The sequence below is a fragment of the Trichosurus vulpecula genome, chromosome 3 (assembly GCF_011100635.1).
Source record: "Trichosurus vulpecula isolate mTriVul1 chromosome 3, mTriVul1.pri, whole genome shotgun sequence".
Classification (NCBI taxonomy): domain Eukaryota; kingdom Metazoa; phylum Chordata; class Mammalia; order Diprotodontia; family Phalangeridae; genus Trichosurus; species Trichosurus vulpecula.
Genome location: NC_050575.1, coordinates 171,908,728 through 171,926,212, shown reverse-complemented (window position 1 = coordinate 171,926,212; position 17,485 = coordinate 171,908,728). Strand labels below are relative to the sequence as shown.

General features: G+C 44.5%; 1 protein-coding gene across 1 annotated transcript; it reads right to left on the bottom strand.

Moving 5' to 3' along the window:
- Window positions 1-5,705: 5,705 nt before the first annotated feature.
- On the bottom strand, window positions 5,706-11,830 carry DNLZ (DNL-type zinc finger). Its single transcript, XM_036749869.1, is given in 4 exon segments — window positions 5,706-5,997; window positions 7,927-8,066; window positions 10,194-10,624; window positions 11,794-11,830. Coding segments are annotated over 4 exon segments (777 nt in total). The 3' UTR covers window positions 5,706-5,828.
- Between the last annotated feature and the right edge of the window lie 5,655 nt (window positions 11,831-17,485).

The following is a 17,485-nucleotide window of genomic DNA, read 5'->3' as shown; positions in this document are numbered from 1 at the left end:
GCCCTCAAGGAGCCTACATCCTCATCACAGAAGAAGAGCACATGTACACAAATGTAACTACAAAGTAACTCCAAGAGGGAGACAGTGCTAACCAGTCCAAAGATCAAGAAAGGCATCTCTAGGAGGGAACAGGTGATCAGAGTCTTGAAGGAAGGATGCTGAGAGGAAGAGGTGAGGGGGGGATTGCGTTTGAGGTGAAGAAGAGCTGAATTAGAGCACCTGGGGGGGGGCAATTGTGAGCATGCACTCCATAGGCCCTCTGCCATATAAGCATGGGAGCCAGCCTATGTAAAGTAAGGGAGTCAAAATTGGAGCTACTCAATTCAATATGCATATATTTAGTACCTACCATGAACCTGCCCTCAAAGCGCGTATGGTCCATTTATATTCCAATGTGGGTGTCATAGAAGTACAGCCATAACTAGGAATTCCATCTTGGACCTCTCTCTCCAGTTTATCTGAACCACTCAAAGGAGTATTTGTTCCTTGTATCCTCCCATCCCCAATTTGCTTCATTTGAATGAAAAAGCTTTTATTAAGTGCTTACTATATACTAAACACCAGGCTAAGAACTGTATGTACAAATAGAAAAGTGAGATAGTAACTGATCTCAGGGAGCTCATACCCCAAATGAGGTATGAATGCCAGAAAACTCAGGAGCACAGAATGAACATGGGAGTGAGGAAACCAAGGATTGCTCTCAGGGATTCTGGCCCCTTGTTAACCCTAAAGTAGGACCAGGAGCACTGATTCTTACTGCTGACCAAGTAGCCACAGCGAGCTGGACTTGCTGGAATTTCCTTGTGAGGTCAAGCTCTGGGGTCACCCACCTCTGAAATTCTAGATCCTCCTCAAAAACAAAAGCATTCCTAAATAGTTGGCTCCTGTTGGAGGCTTCCATGATCTTTCAGTTTTGAGAACTCAGCTATATGGGGTAATTCAAGAAACAGGTTCTATGGATCACCCTGTCACCTTAGTACTGACTAGACAATTAAAAACAACACAGAAGAACAACCAAACCTAAAATAAATAGGTTCAGGCATAATATCACTCGAAAAAATAGAGATGTTGACTCCCTTCTCATCCAAGTGGTATGAGTAGCTATAATGCTTTCCATCCTGGTAACTACAGGTCATCTCCTGGTATTTTAAGGAACATGCTGTTCAGTCATTTCAGTCATGTCCAACTCTGTGACCCCATTTGGAGTTTTCTTGGCAAAGAAGATTTTCCTCCAGTTAATTAAGGCAAACAGAGGTTAAATGACTTGTCCAGGATCACAGCTAGTAAGTATCTGGGGCTGGATTTGAACTCAGGTCTTCCTGACTCCAGGCCTGGCACTCTACTATACCACCAAGCTGCCCTTTTAAGGAATATTCCCCCTTCTAATTCCATGATCCTGAGACTCAATAAGTAGATGGCCAAGAGGGTCTGGAACCAAGTAAAGGATCAAGAGTGAGGTCATGTTCAGATTCCAGATCTTAAAGTCCAGAATAAGTTTGTGAGGCAAAGTCAATACACAAGCTAGTTATTCCATCCCAACTATCTTCTAGCCACACACCCTTTCACTGCGGTTTTACCTGAGATAGAGACCACACCCTGTAACTGATAGCTCAAATAGAGATTAGAAAGCATCAATGAGACTGTTGTGGGAGAACATCTCCTCTTTGAGTTCAACTGTTGGTAAACTGCTGCCAAAATATATTTACCACAATGCAGAAATTAGAGAGATAAAAACCTAGGTTTTGTTATTATGCTCAAGCACAGGTTCAAGTCTCAGAGAAAACCTAAACAATCAATAAATAGGATTCAGACAAGGTCTCTAATAGGCAAAAATATGCCTGTGACAGAGAAATAATTTGTTTACATATTACAATCTTGTACATTCCTTACAGGCCGTAAAAGTTAAAGATAAATTCATAATAGCATACTTCATTCAGCATCATAAAAGTTGAACAAACAGTTAAACAGAGTCGTAATCGCATATATCCCCTAAGGAAACAAACTTTATTAAACAAACTAGGTAAACTAAGATAGGTTACAGATTAAACTACATTTAGAGGGGTCACAAATAGGCTGACTGAGGAGAAAGATTTACATGTTGCCAAGGAGTCAGGGATAGTTGAGATTCTTCCTCTGGCTTTTTATCTAAAGAATGCTGAAGGCTTTAAGTACATTTTCACATCCCAGGAGACAGGTTTTGGTCAACTCAACAACCTTTCAATTAGGAGAAATGGCCTTGACCTTCCCTTAACATTATTATCCCATGAGTCAGGTTTTGGCCAGGCAAAGTTAATATTAACAGAAGACAGATTATTAGTTAAACAAAATTTGCAGGAGGGATGGGGATGGCCCTGAGTCCCAAATAAAAAGAAATAAAAGTTCCCATAACAAGACACTAATCCCCATAATTAATAAATGAATTTGCTTTTCTCATTAGACAATTGGCCTGATTTGCTTCTTTTTCTTTTTTTTTAATAGGGGTGCAGCCATGGAACTCTTAGCTGAGGCTATGCTTGACTGGTGAGTTCTCACAAAGCAAGCCCCAAACCATAGACTATACTCCACTCCACCAACCTTCTGACTAGCCTGCCATTCACATATGCCTTCATACCCTTTCTGTCTCTTGATCAGACGAGTTGTAAAATTAACACTATCACCGCTTCTGCAAAGGGTTTGTCAATGGCTTTCTCTGTGGCTCCACTATCCCTATGACTTCTCAGAACAAAACACTCTTCCCTGGCCACCGTTCACCCTATATCAGTTGTCTCTCCCAACAGAATGTAAACTCTTTGAAGATTGGGGCTATCCATCTTCTTTATGTGTATCCCTAACATTTAGCATTGGTACCTGACTTAATAAATGCTTTTTTCATTCATCATTCAAAATAATTTGCCCCATCCAACTTCTTTTCCCTCATCTAGAGGAGTCTATTTCTGGATTTATCAACTTGGAAAAAACAAGACCTTCAGAAAATCACTAGAAGGAATAAACAATGTTGAATTTTAACTCAGAAGTCCTGGGTTCAAATCACATCTTTCCTACTTCCTACATGACCTTAAGCAAATAATGTTTATCTGGGCCTCAATTCTTCATCTGTACAATTAGAGGGTTGAACTAGATGATCTCTAACATACCCTTTCAGCCCTGAATCCTATAAACATGAGGTTGGCAGCTGATGGCATAGGAATTGCTCAGCTTTAAGAACGAAAGAGTAAAGGACATGATAATAGTCTTCCTACCCCCACCACCCCAAACCTCCCATCTGGCTAAAGGTTACTGTGGAGGGGAATAATAGCTGGTTGTTTCACCAAGGGAAGGACAGGGGGGTAATAGATCCGAAGTACAACTCCCCCCAAACTACACAGAGAACAATGGAGAACCGTTATTCTGCCTCCCACCCGTGGCACTGCACCCCCCTCCCCCCAGGCCTATTCTGGGGCAAGAATAATTGCCTAGGCATTCTGGGACCATTGTGTTCATTTAAATTGCTAATTCTCCAGCTCAGTGACTTCAGCAGAGTGAATATCTGTAGGAGAATGCCCTCAGTAATTAATGCTGAAGGGCACACGTCCCAGAGCACTCGTGGAAATAAATACATTTTCGGCGTCTTGTAAAGTCAGGGAGATGGATTCGAGAAGATGGTTTTCTTACAGTCTAGCAGAAAGAGAACTGGACTAGCCCTGGACTGGAAGTTAAGAGATCCGGGTCTGAGCCCAGGCTGTGCTATTTATTGGGTGACCCTGGGTGAGTCACTTTACCCTTCTAAAGTGGTTTTCTCATCTATAAAAAGGGGATACCCTGCTTACCTCCTAGGGTCCTTATGAGGGTCAAATGAAGCAAAAAGTGTCTAAAATACTTTTTGATTGTAAAGTGTGATATCTATGTATAAGCTGCAAATGGAGTTTCCTAAAACAAGATATGCCTGCATCTTGAATGGGAAAACATGGAGCCAGCCCTGTGTCATGTGGAGAGCCTTGCCCTGGGACATCCCAGTAGCCCCTCACCCCAGAAGCATGGCACAGTTAGACTCAAGGGAGGAAAAGCCCCATCAAAATCCTGCCTCTGAAGCTCACCGGCATCATGACCACCAGAAGGACAAGCTCCCTGAGCCTGCTCCCAAATTCATGTTGGTGTCAGTCATTGCTATTGTCATTATCACCATCACCATCATCATCCCATCTGGTCAAGTCACTTCATCGTTCAGGCTCAAGCTCATCTGTGAACAACGGCTCACACTCATGGCACTTCAGGTTCTGCAAAGCACTTCTTATCCAGAGTGTCCCAAAAGTCTTAGTTCAGTTTCAAGCTTTAATAAGCTTAAAATCTACATTTAAGCTTTAATAAGTGCAAAACTGGGACAGCTAAATGGTGCAGTGAATAGTGCACCAGGCCTGTTCAGGAAGCACTGAATTCAAATCTGGCCTCAGACATGTACTAGCTGTGTGACCCTGGGCAAGACCCTGTTTGCCTCAGTTTCCCCATCTATAAAATGAGCTACAGAAGGAAATGGCAAACCACTCCAGTATTTGCCCAGAAAACTACAAAAAGGGTCATGAAAAGTCAGACACAACTGAAAAATGATTAAACAAGTGTAAACCTTCAGCGAGACTTTCGGGACACCCCTGTATATGGTCTCCTCTGATTCTCACAACCTCATTAACTGCTGGTAAGGAGGTGAGTGCACCAAAATGCTTTATTGTTACTGTCATTCTGCTACTTCGAGCATCTTCTGGTGGGGATACCCCCATAGCAGATGGCATCCTTGAGTTGTATGGTTGGAAATGCTCAGGACCTGGATGGCTGGCCATCCCTGTGATGAAGAAGAGCTTCTTCACATCTGCCTGCCAATCCTTGGATTGTTCTTAGACTACCTGTACCTGAAGCCTCTGGCTGAGGAGGACTTTTGGCAAGGCAGAGCTCCTGGCCTCCTGGCACAGGCCAGGTCATCTCCTAGTGCCACAAAGAAGCTCTGAACAAAAACCATCTGCCTTGCCTTACAAATCCCTAGGATTTACATGTTATTTTGACCTGCTGATATAACCTAAAGATCTCTGGGCTTTGCCATGGGCCCCAGCACAGCTTCCTCAGGACTTCTGGCCTTTCTATCCTTGTACCCGAGTTTTCTTTTAGATATGGTCTCTCCATATTAGAATGTCTGATGAGTTCTCACTTTGAGAACTAGTTCTCACTGGAACCCAGGTTCAGCTTTTTCTATCTCTATCCCCAGCACTTAGCACAGGGCCTGGCACACATAAGCACTTAATAAAGGCTTATTTATTCACATTGATGATAACAATGAAAGAGGATGCTTGTTAAACCATCAGTCCCTTAACTGGTAGAAACAGGTGATACAGGAAATAGAAAAGGGGACAGAGAAGTTTTAGACAAAATCACTCAGACTAGGACCTCAGCTCCATCTGGATGTCCGACCACTGGAAACACTAACCTCCCAGTGCCTGAAATATAGGGGTCAGGCCAGACCCCTCCTACCCACACCCCACTTTTGGCAAACTGCTGTTTCTTGAACTATACAAATGTATCACAGCATTATTCTGATTATTGTGAAGAAGGCATATGTCTGTGACTAGAGTGCCCTGGGGCCCATACAGGCTAGTGTGGCAGGTACCCAAGGCCTAAGAGCATTCTCAGAGTTCTAGGACCTGAGTCTGAACAGCTTATGAAATCTCAAAATGGACACTGTACACTAGAATTCAAAGATGATTCATTTTTGTTTATAAAATAAAGGCAACTCCAAGCAAAGATCCCTTTCTTTTCCAGCATAAAGATGAAATGGAGAAAATGGGGGAAAAGCCAACATTTCATCCGGATCAGGTTGGGTCCTTTCTTGTGGCATCTGTAGGATCTGAGCTGCTTTCCCCCTCAGAAGGAAAAGTAGATTTCGGTCCAGCCTCAGCCTCTGAAACAATTTCGAGAATCTCCTCACCCGTCACACGCCTCACCTTCTCCCCTCGAGCTGCCAGGATTTCTTCAATGTTCCTAAAGACAAAATGTCCCAACATGAGGCTGTGGTTATCAGCTTTCCTTCATGATCAACTAGAATTACACATGAAATCTGCACCTGAAGACTGAGGCTCAGACCTGAGGGTCTGGCTTCAACTACCAGCTGCAAATGCACTGCCCTCTTCTTGCTGACTCTAGAAGGCAGTAACTACCTGGTCTCAGCCTGCTTTGCCACCTCTCTTTCAAAGAGTACACAATCTACAGCAGCTGCTAAAAGGGTATTTGTTAAATGAACAAGCAAATCAAATTAACGCCCTAAGTTCCTGGATCTGCAAACAGGGAGCCATGTAGTACCAGAAGAAAGAGAAAATGGAAGTATTTAATCACTCTTTCCTAAGTTCAGGGATGGCTCTAAGCAAAATTTTCAAATAGAGGAAGTTAATTTCCATATTCTCCTATGTCTCTTTTGACACACCTCTCCCACTAAGGAGGGGACCTTCTATCCAGGCTCCTGGATCCTTGGTGTGCCCATGAAGCCCTAAGCATGCAGGTTTACCATCCCAAAACAGGATTAACTTGAGTAAACATAGAGATCCAAATTCCAAAATACCTTGCTAAATGGTGCAGTGATAGGATGCTGGGCCAGCAGTCAGGAAGACCTGAGTTCAAATCCATCCTCAGACACTTACCAGCTTTGTGACCCTGTCAAGTCATTTAATCTCTATCTGCCTCAGTTTCCTCAACAGTAAAAATAGGGATAATAGCACCTACCTCCCAAGGATGATAAGGGTTCAAATGAGATATCTGTATAGCCTTAGTACATAACAGGCACTTAATCAATGCTTTGTTCTCACCCTCTCCACCTCTACTTCCCCTAATCAAAAACTGTCATTGCTTAAGTGTAGCAATCAAAATAGGTGCCTGGAGAAAACCTGCCTGAACTAATTCTGACTAGAGTATACCTTAGTGGTATCCCCTTAAATCTCAAAAGAAAGGACATTCATTTTTAACTTGATGCTTCTGGAACCAAATTATCTGTAGTTGTTGGTATTCCAGGAAGCTTAACAAAGGAAGTGAAAAGCTGGGGGGGGGCGGGGCGGAGAGAAGAGGCATAACACTCTTGGGGAGAGGGGCTACCACACAGGAATCTGCCCCTCGTGTGATCAGGTCTCCCAATAAGTTCCTGCTTTTCACAATGACAAGCAGTGGAAGATGTCCTTGGAGTCAGCTCTCCTGGCAGTGACAGCTGTCTAGACCCATAACACATCTTCTGGGTGGTTGGAAAGTGAGGGTCTCTGTATGGCTAACTGCACAATACCAAGATAACTCTTTTTTTTTTAAAGAAAAATTTCAATTTTTTTCTAATTACATGTGAAAACAATTTTTTAAATTCTTTTTAAAAAATTTTGAGTTCCAAATTCTCTCCTTCCCTCTCTCCCCTGCTTCTCATTGAGAAGGCAAGAAATCTGAAATAGGAATAACCAGCTATCTTTAAAAATTTTCCTTATAATTATTTTAACTGGTTTCTGAGTATTTCAAATAATATGGGTGCAACCGTGGAGGAAATAAAGTTCACGCTCCATTCGGGAAAACAACATACTAGACTGGGAGTCAGGAGACCCAGGTTCCAGTCAGAACTGCCATTACCAGCTAACTGTGGCCAAGTCATTCAACTTGTCTAGTCCAGCCTCAGTTTTCTCATCTGTAAAATGGTGATAATACTTGTACTGCCTACTTCTCATGACTACTGTGAAGAAAACACTTGGTAAGCCTTAAAAGGCTAAAGCAGTGGTAATTATTATCATTCTGAAGTGCATCTGTATTTAACACAAACACATTCATGCCTTGGTGAGTATCAAAATTCTGGCTACGGAGGAGTCTGTGAGTCAGGATACTGTGTGACAAGCTTCCTTTTGAAAAACCACAAAGAGACTTGATAGATTTTCGTGAAAATTGAGTACTCACTTCTTCCCATCCAGGTCTGAAAACCAGCCCAAGTTGTCAGCAATGACATGGTGGTTCTGGCAGCTGGGACACGTCACAATCACCACACCATTATGATAGGCAAGCTTGGAGATCCTTTTAGTTGACCTCGTCCAACAGACCTTCAAGAGAGAGCAGCACTGTCAACTGGTCACCATCACTGACTCCCACTCACAACGCATCCCCACAACCTTCTGCTCTTGAAACAGCACGGCCTCGGCCCGATCACCCTCTATGTGGAGGACACATGTGCTAAGAGAGATGGGGCATGATGTAGTCAGTGGAAACAACACCGGACTTGGTGTCAAGAGACCTGGACTCTAGTTTGGGGCTGCTGTTTACTAGTTGTGGGTGACCCTGGGAAAACGTCTTTGTTGAAACCGAGTCTCAGTTTCCTCAACTGTAAAATGGGTATGATACTTACACTCCCTCCCTCAGGCGTCATTGTGATAAAAGTGTTATGTAAAATGTAAAGGGCTGGATAAATGTGAACAGTCTCATTATTAATATTATTTCTCCTCTGGCTGCCTTGGTCAGGGTTGAACATTATGCAGGTGCTTCCAAAATTCCCCTAATGATTTATGAGCATCCTAGGTCATCAAAGGCCTCCTTAACACTTACCCCTATCCCTCCTGCCCAATGCTGTCTAACCTCACCCCTAATCTTCCCATCTGTCTTCCAGGCCAGCCCCACAGCCTGTCCCTGCTCCTTCCTACCACTAGCCGTGCCCAATAACAGCTCACATTTAGAGTGTTTTTAAAGTTTACAAAGATTCCCCACCCACCCAATAACCTGGTGGGTAGGTGGCACAAGTACCATTCCCATTCTATAGATGCGTAAACTAAACATCGGAGGGAAGAAGAGGCTTGCCCACCTCCGCCTGTGCCTTGAAATCATCTACGGCCTCCAAACCTCAAACTGTTCCACATCCTTAGCCCCCTCTCTCACCCCTACCTTCTTCTTAATTCCTTTCTTCTTGTGCTTCTGCTATTGATAATAGCTAATATTTATATTGTGTGCCAAGCATTGTTCTAAGTGTTCCAAGGAGCGAAATGGTTCCATTCCTTCTTTCCTATTCACCGTTCATCCCTCAATCCTGTGTGCCCCAAGCTACACCTTCCCCTATTCAAGTCAAACAAGCATTTGTTAAGCACCTATGTGCCAGGCACTGCACTATAACATGTCTGACAAGAGGTCACCCTGCCTCTCAGGCCCATTTCTCTGCTCCCTCTTATCTCCCTCCCAGCCCTCTTATTCAACCACGGGCCTGCCCCACGAGCCCCAATCTCCGCATATCCCGGGCCTATAGGTCTTCTTCCCACAATTAAAGCCCCTGTAACGCCCAAACCTTGGTTCTAGTTCTCAGACCCATACTCTCTTCCCTTCCCTAGCCCAAAGGACTTTGATACCTTTAAAGCAACAGAAATGTGAGTTATCACTGAGCCTTTTTCCCCTGAGCCCCTAGCCCAAGCCTTCTCTTTCTCTAGAGGCAGCTAGATGGTGCAACAGAGTCAGGAAGACCTGAGCTCAAATCCAACCTCAGACCCTTCTTAGTTGTGTGACTGAGTCATTTAAACCTGTTTGCCTCAGTTTCCTCACCTGTAAAATGGGGATAACCACAGCATCTACCTCCTGGGGTTGTGAGGTTGAGATAATAATTGCCAAGCACTGGGTACAATGCCTGGCACATAGGGACATAGAACTGTCAGCTACTATTATCGACAGACCCCTCTCCCTGTATCTCATCTATGGAAGGGGCCACCACCAGCTGTGGAAGGAGCCCCAGGGCCCGGGGGTCGGAACCAGCTTCTAGTTCTGGCTCCGCTTGCAAGGCCACTGTGTGACCCCGGGCGAGTCACCGCCCCTCTCTGAGCCCTAGTTTTCCCCATCTGTAAAACGAGACATTTTGAGATCATGTATTTAGAACTGGAAGAGCCGTAGCCCAGGTTATTGGTTCTCCCGGCGTGGAGGGTCACAGCTATTTTCTAATACTGCTATGCCGCTTCGGAGGCTACGCCGCGAACCGATCCTGGGCTCCCGGAGGTGGCTGAGGCTCGGCCCAGGGGCGGGCAGCACAGCAGCCCCTGGCCGGCCCCACGCGGCGGGGCGTCCGTCGGCTTCACGTCCCGCCCCACCCCCACCCCGCTTCCGCCCCGGCGCTCCCCACGAGGTTCGAACGCCCCGCCCCGCTCGGGTCCGAGAAGCCCGCCCCCTCCGCGGACCCCCGCCTCCACATGCCAGGGGCCCACCTTGCAGGTGTAGACCAGCTGGTAGTGAGAGGCCTGTACCCGGCCCAACGCGGCCGCGGGCTCGGGCCCCGAGTCTGGCCCAGAACTCAACGGGCGCCGCCAGCACCGCAGCCCGCCCGCCGGACCGGGCCACGGCCGCCTCTTCCCGATGCCGCCTTGGATGCATCCCTGACGTGAGCCAGGCCCAGCGGCGGTGCCCGGGACCGAGGCTCGGGCCAGCCGCGCCAGCTGCCAGCCCAACGTAGCCGCCCGCCGCATGTTTCCGCCTACTCCTGAGCGGGCGGACGAAGCCGCGTCGCCGCCATCTTGGAGTTGGGCAACGCCGTCGCCTATGGCAACGGCAGCCTGGCGAGCTGACCTCCCGCTGCTCTGCCCCCTGCTGGCTGGAGCGGCTCACTGTAGCGCCCTCCTCTCGACTGGGGGAAGAGTTCCTAGGATTTTAGAATTAGGGGCAGAAAGGTGCAGCTCCAGTCTTCAAAGTTCTGGGCGTTCTGGTTTAAGAAGGATACTGATAACCTGGAGAATGTCCAGACAAGAGCAACCAGGATGGAGAAGGGCTTTGAATCCGTTGTCATAAGAGGACTGATGGAAGGAGAGAAGACTACAGGGGGATCAAACAGGGGAGGGAGGGGGGACCTGATAGCTGTCTTCACGTATTTGAAGGGCTGCCACGTGGAGAACGAAGACTTGTTCTATCAAGCCCCAGAGGGCAGAGCCAGGAACGATGAGTAGAGGTGGCAAAGTGGCGAATTTCCGCTTTTTAGAAAAAACTTGCTAATACTTAGAATTGTCCGGAAGTAGAATGAGTTCCCTCCGCAGGTGGTGGGTTTCCCCTCCATGGAAATCAGAGGCAGGGTGACCTCTTGTCAGACATGTTATAGTGCAGTTTTCTTTTGTGTATGGATTGGATTAAATGGCTGCTGAGATCAATCAACAAACACTTCCTTTCAAACTTTCCAATTCTGTGACGGGACCCTAGACTTTAGAGCTAGGAAGGATCACAAGATGATAGACTAGAGCTGGGAGAGTCGTCAGAGGGTTTCTAGTCCAACTGTCTCATTTTACAGATGAGGAAACTGAGGCCCACGGAGGTGAGGTTACTTCCCCAAGGTCACACATCAGAGATGAGACTTTGAACCCAGGGCCTCTAATTCTAGAGTCAGAGCTCATTTCAGTATAGTATGCCACCTCTCTGGGCCTCAGTTTCCACATATGTAAAATGAGGTTGTGCTAGATGCTCTAAGGTCCCTTCCAGCTCTAGAACCTGTCATCATTCCAGCTTGCTTCCCATAGCTATGTTGTGACCAGCATTCATGAGACCGTTTGTGATCGGGGTTAAGACTTCCTCTTTAGAGCCAGAAGCATCGGGACCCACTTGAGAGGAGTAACAGCTCTTCTTTTGATGGTTTTAAAGTGCCTCCTGTGATCTAGACACAGCAGAAAAGATGCACTGCTCAGTCATTGCCCTCAGAGCCCTGCACCTGGACCAAGAAGAAAAGTCCAACCAGGGCATCTCAACCAGGTGACACAACACTCTTCCCTCTGAAGTCTCAGTCTCCAGTCTCCACCCAGGGAAGGCAGATGTTTGGGATCTGTTCACTCTGCTGGCTTGACAACTGCAGGTGGGGTGAGAGCATCGTAAGACCATCAGAAGATGCAGGCTGTAGGAAGGCAGCAATCCAAGCATATATTATCAACCAATCAGAAAGTATTTATTAAGCACTTATTACATACCAAGCATTTTGCTAGGCACTGGGGATACAAAGACAAAAGTGAAAGCAGTCCCTCCCCTCTAGGAGCATACACTTAAGGCTGGGGTGGGGGGGGGAGGTTGTCCATATTTAGGTAAGATACAAAATAGATACAAGAGAATTTTGAGGGGAAGGCATTAACAGTCGGGTGCATCAGGTAAGGCATCATGTAGAAGGTGGCGATTGAGCTGAGCCTTGAAGGAAGCCAAGAATTCTGAGAGAAAAAGATGGTAGGGGAGTAGCTTCCCAGGCATGGAGGACAGCTGTGCAAAGAAAGTCATGGAACCAGGAGACAGCATCATGAATGAGGAAAAGCAAGATGGCCTGTTCAACGAGAGTACAGTATGCACAAGGGGGAAATGTTCTTCAGTAAGGATGGCAAGGAAAGCCATAAGCAGGTTGTGGAGGGCTTAAAAAACCAAACAGAAGAGTTTAGATTTGATCCTGGAGGTAACAGGGAACCTTGTACTCGTAACTATCTGGAAAATAACCACTGGACATCAAGAAACTGAGCCCTGCAGGAGAGTGTCCCAGTGAAGCAGGACAGGGAGTTCCTTTCCTTTCCATGTGGCCTAATGTGGTTCTGGGGTTAAGGGCTGCTCATTCACACAGGCCTTCCACTTGTTTCCAGTAAGCATTTGTTAAGATCCTCCAGGAGCTGGTTGAAAAGGGGCAGACACTTCTTCCATTAGGAAATAAGCCTGTCACATTCCTTCACTTTTTTTAAAGTATTCAAAATACCTTTTACCCAAAGGGTTCAGGGTAAATGGATAAACAAAGTTGTTACCTGCTTTCTAGCCTCACCTTTCCACTGAAACTGTCCTCTCCAGTTACTAATGGTCTCAGTTGCCAAATCTAAAGGCTTTTTCTCAATCTTGTTCACTGCTCTGCAGCATTTGACGTTTTGACCACCTTCCCTTCCTGCATTCTCCTCTCTCCCATCTCCTACCTATCTGACCACTCCTCGGTGTCCTTTGCTGGATCATCTTCTATATCTCACCCCTTAACTGTGTACCTCAAAGTTGTGTTCTGGGTTCTCTTCTTTTGCTATATTCTACCTCTTGATGACTTCATCAGTTCCTGTAAGTTTAATTACCATTTCTATTCAGATGACTCCTAGAGCTATATACCATCCCTAGTCCATCTCCTGAGCTCCATGGAATGCTACATCATCAACTACCTACCTATTATGCATTTTGAACTGGATGCTTTGTAGGTTTCTCAAATCTAACATGTCCAAAACAGAATTCATTATCTTTCTCCAAAAGCTCACCTCTCTTCTGAGCTTCCTTTTTTTTGTCAAGGGCATCACCATCTTTCCAGTTGTACAAGTTCACAAACTGGGAGTCATCCTTGACTCTTCACTCCCCTTCCCCTTTCCCCATTCACTCACTTTCCATTCTCCCTCCACAGCATCTGTTGCACGTGATGTCTCTTCACTCACACATGCAGTCACCACTTCAGTTAAGTCTTCATCAGAAGTTCTAGTTGTCTTCAAGGCTATTGTAGTAGTCTCCTAATGGGTCTCCTTGCCTCGAGTCTCTCCTTTTTCAGTCTATCCTCCATACAGATGCCAAAGTGCCATACCCAAAACACAAGTGTGACCTGCCCGAGGAGCTTCAGTGGCTCCCTGAACAGACTCTTGTTCGGCCCTTAAAGCCTTCACAACCTGTATCTAACCTACTTTTCTTTTTTTTAATTTATTTTTTATTTTTAGTTTACAACACTCAATTCCACAAGTTTTTGAGTTCCAAATTTTCTCCCCCTTCCTCTCCTCCCCCCTGCCCCCCAAGACAGCATGTAATTCTATATAGGCTCTACATATGCCTTCAAATTAAACTTATTAAAATAATAGTCAAATTGTATAGAAGAATTATAACCAATGGAACGAATCATGAGAAAGAAGAAAAGAAACCAAAAACAAAGGAAGAAAAAAAAAGGAGAAAGCAAATAGTTTGCCTCAATCCACATCCAGACTCTGTAATTATTTCTCTGGATGTGCATAGCTTATGGAGTAACCTACTTTTCCAAGATTATCATACATTATTTTTTTTGGTCAAGTATGCCTTCTTACTGTACCTCACATGAGGTGATCACTTTCTCACTGTCCCTCTGTTTCTGTCTCTCTCCCCTTTCTTTCATAGCTCTCTATTTTTATACAGGCTGTCCCCCATCCCTGGAATGCACTCCCCTGCTCACCTCCTCCTCTCAGAATTCCTTCAGAACTGCTCACGTCACTTCCTACCAGAAGCCTTTCCTGACATGACACCTCCCCTCTCCCCCAGATGCTAGTACCTCTCCCCTCAAAAAATGAACTCATATTTGTTTTGCATATACTTATACGTATACAGGCAGGGACTGTTCCATTTCTATCTTTGTATCCCCAGAGCTTTGTACAGTAAAAGCTCATTGATTATTAAAGGGTGGTTCTGAAAGCTACTCATTTGTAAATGAAATGGTGCTGATACAAAATTTCACAAACCAATATGTATCTAAGTAGGAAGAGCTTATCGCTGGGGAGCAGAGAGAAGAGCAGGATTTCAAGCCTGGCACGTTTGTAAACAGATGCTCTGTCAGTGCCCGATGGCACACTTTCATATGTCAAGATCTTTTGCACTATTTCATTTAGTGATCTCATCAGCTCCCAAGGATCCAATTAGCATCCCTATGCTGCTGATGCTCAGAACTACTTATGCAGCCCTAATCTCTCTCCCGAGCACCAGTCTCACGTTTCTAATTGCCTATTGGGCATCTAGCTGGGTGGCTCAGTGGACAGAGCACTGGGCCTGGAGTCAGGAAAGCCTGAGTTCAAATGCAGCCTCAGACACTCAGACAGATACATAGCTGTATGACTAGCAAGTCACCGTTTGCCTTATATACTGGAGAAGGAAATTACAAACCACTCCAGTATCTTTACCAAGAAAATCCCATGGACAGTATTGGCATGCTATGGTCCATGGAGTCATCAAGAGTCAGACACGATTGAATGACTAAATAACAACATTGGACATCTCAAAGTGGATTATGTGCAGACTCCAGACCCAGCACTATCCACTGAGCCACCTGCCTGTTGTATTTATATATATGTGTACAGCTGTAACTCCCCAGTAAAATGTAAGCTCTCTGAAAACAAGCCTAGCTTCCTTTCTGTCTTTATGTCCCTAGTACGATTATTTGTATATCACAGATCTTTAATAAGATTGGTAAATGGGATTATTCATGCTATAGTTATTTGATCTGGACGTGTTATTACACCACTTTAAGGAGCTCTTGTGTGGAAACTATCTTCTCTGATGCAGAATGGTGATGCATCTTTAATTTATATTCATAGAGAATGCTTAGGTCACTGAGAATGCCCTAGCATGACTTGCCCATGTTCACACAGCTAGTACATGTCAGAAGAAAGACTTGTGCAAAGGTCTTCCTGCCTCAAAGCTGGCCCTCCTTCCTCTGAGCCAGGGGTTTTCCAATTCTTTTTTGCGTCATAGACCATAGGGAAGCCTACAAACCCCATCTCAGAATAATTGTCCAAAATGTCAATAATAACAAAGGAAATTAATTATATTGAAATGTACCTATCAATTTTGTTTAAAAGTTCACAGATTCCAAGTTAAGAGCCTTTGCCCTAAGCTATGTATTATTGATGATGGCGATTATTGTAATTGACTATAATGATTATTATTATCCTAATAGCCTCTTCCTGTGCTTCTTTATATTGTGGAGCTGATCCTGGATCACACCAGGAAAAGGCAAGCCTGGAAAGTCCTACCAAGGCGCAAAGGCTGCTCATACACAGATTGTCCACCAGGTGATGAATTTTACGGCCACTGTAACTCATGAAACCATTTCCCAAGGATGGAGGGGCTGGGATCCAAGGGAGAGAAGGTCTCCACACCATCTTTTACCCTTCATGTACACACACACACACACACACACACACACACACACACACACATCCAAATTCAGGCCCCCATCACCTCTCAACTCTATGTTATAGTGTCCTAACGGGTCTTTCTGCTTCCAGTCTCTCCTCCTCCACAGAGCTGCCAATAGAATCCTCCTAAAGGACAAGTAGGGCCATGTCACTTCCCCTGATTAAAAATCTTCAGTAGCTCCCTATTGTCTTCTTTTTCTTTGGTACTTTTTATTTTACTCTTAAATACAAAGTGAGAAAAGAAAAAAGATTGCTATGCACACAGCAGACCATAAGAGACGATTCAATATGAAACAATTTCCATTTCAAGAAAATTTATATACTAAATACTACACATTGTTTTCAAAGTTGTCCAGCTTTTCTTTGCTTCCTTGTTGGTTTTCTTTTGTTCTCTGCTGTGTACTTTTTACTTTTATTTTTCCCCCTTCTTCCCTCCATCCCCCCACACTAAAGAAGGCTATAATTAAGCATGGATATACATATATGTATATATATATATACACATAGACATAGATATCTATAAACATAGACATATATACACTCATACGCATATATGTAAGACTGTACTATGCTTATTTCTTCCTATCATCTGTTTCTCTGAAGGTGGATAGCTCTTCCTTCATAAGTCCAAGTCATCATTTCCTACACTACAACAATATTCCTTTTTTTGGATTCAAGCAGCATCTTCCTTCATAGAATCTTTGAGGTCAATTTGGCTATTTATAATAGAATGACTTGGTCGCTCAAAGTTGTTCTTAAAACAACATTGCTGTTACTGTACACAATGATCTTTTGCTTCTGCTCATTTCACTCTTCATTACTCTGTGGAGCTCTCTCCATACTTTTCTAAAATCAAGTCCATCATTTCTTATAGCAGAGTAATATTCCACCATGAACGTATACCACAATTTGTTTGGCCATTTCCCAATTGATGGGCATCCCCACAATTTCCAGTTCTTTGCCACCACAAAGAGAGCTACTATAAATATTTTAGAACATGTGGGTTCTTTTCCATTTCCCCTAATCCTCTTGGGAAACAGACCTAATAGTTTTATGGCTGGGTCAAAGGATACAGGCAGTTTAATAACTCTTTGGGTATAATGCCAAATCTCTCTCCAAAATGGTTGGATTGGCTCATTGATCCACCAACAATGAGTTAAGGTCCCAATCTTTCCACATTCCCTCCAACATTTGTCACTTTCCCCTTCTATTATTTCAGCCCCAACCTGATAGGTATCATATGATACCTCGAGGTCGCTTTCATTTGCATTCTCCTTATTTCTTCTGAGATAGAATACAGAATCCTCAGTCTAGTGTTTAAAGCCCTTCATACTCTGGCTTCTACCTATCATCGCATACTACACAGGTTCATACTTTCTGCTCCATGCTTTGGTATAAGCTAATCCCCATGCCTGAAATAAACTCCCTTCTTATGACTCTTCAGCATAGGATCCTTAATTTCTTAATAATAGTAGCTAGCATCTAGATGGTATTTTGGTTTGCAAAGTACTTTGCTTTTCTCATTTGATCCTCACAACTCTTTGAGGCAGATTCTATTGTTATCCCCATTTTACAGAGGAGGAAACCTAGGCTGAAAGGTTAAGTGA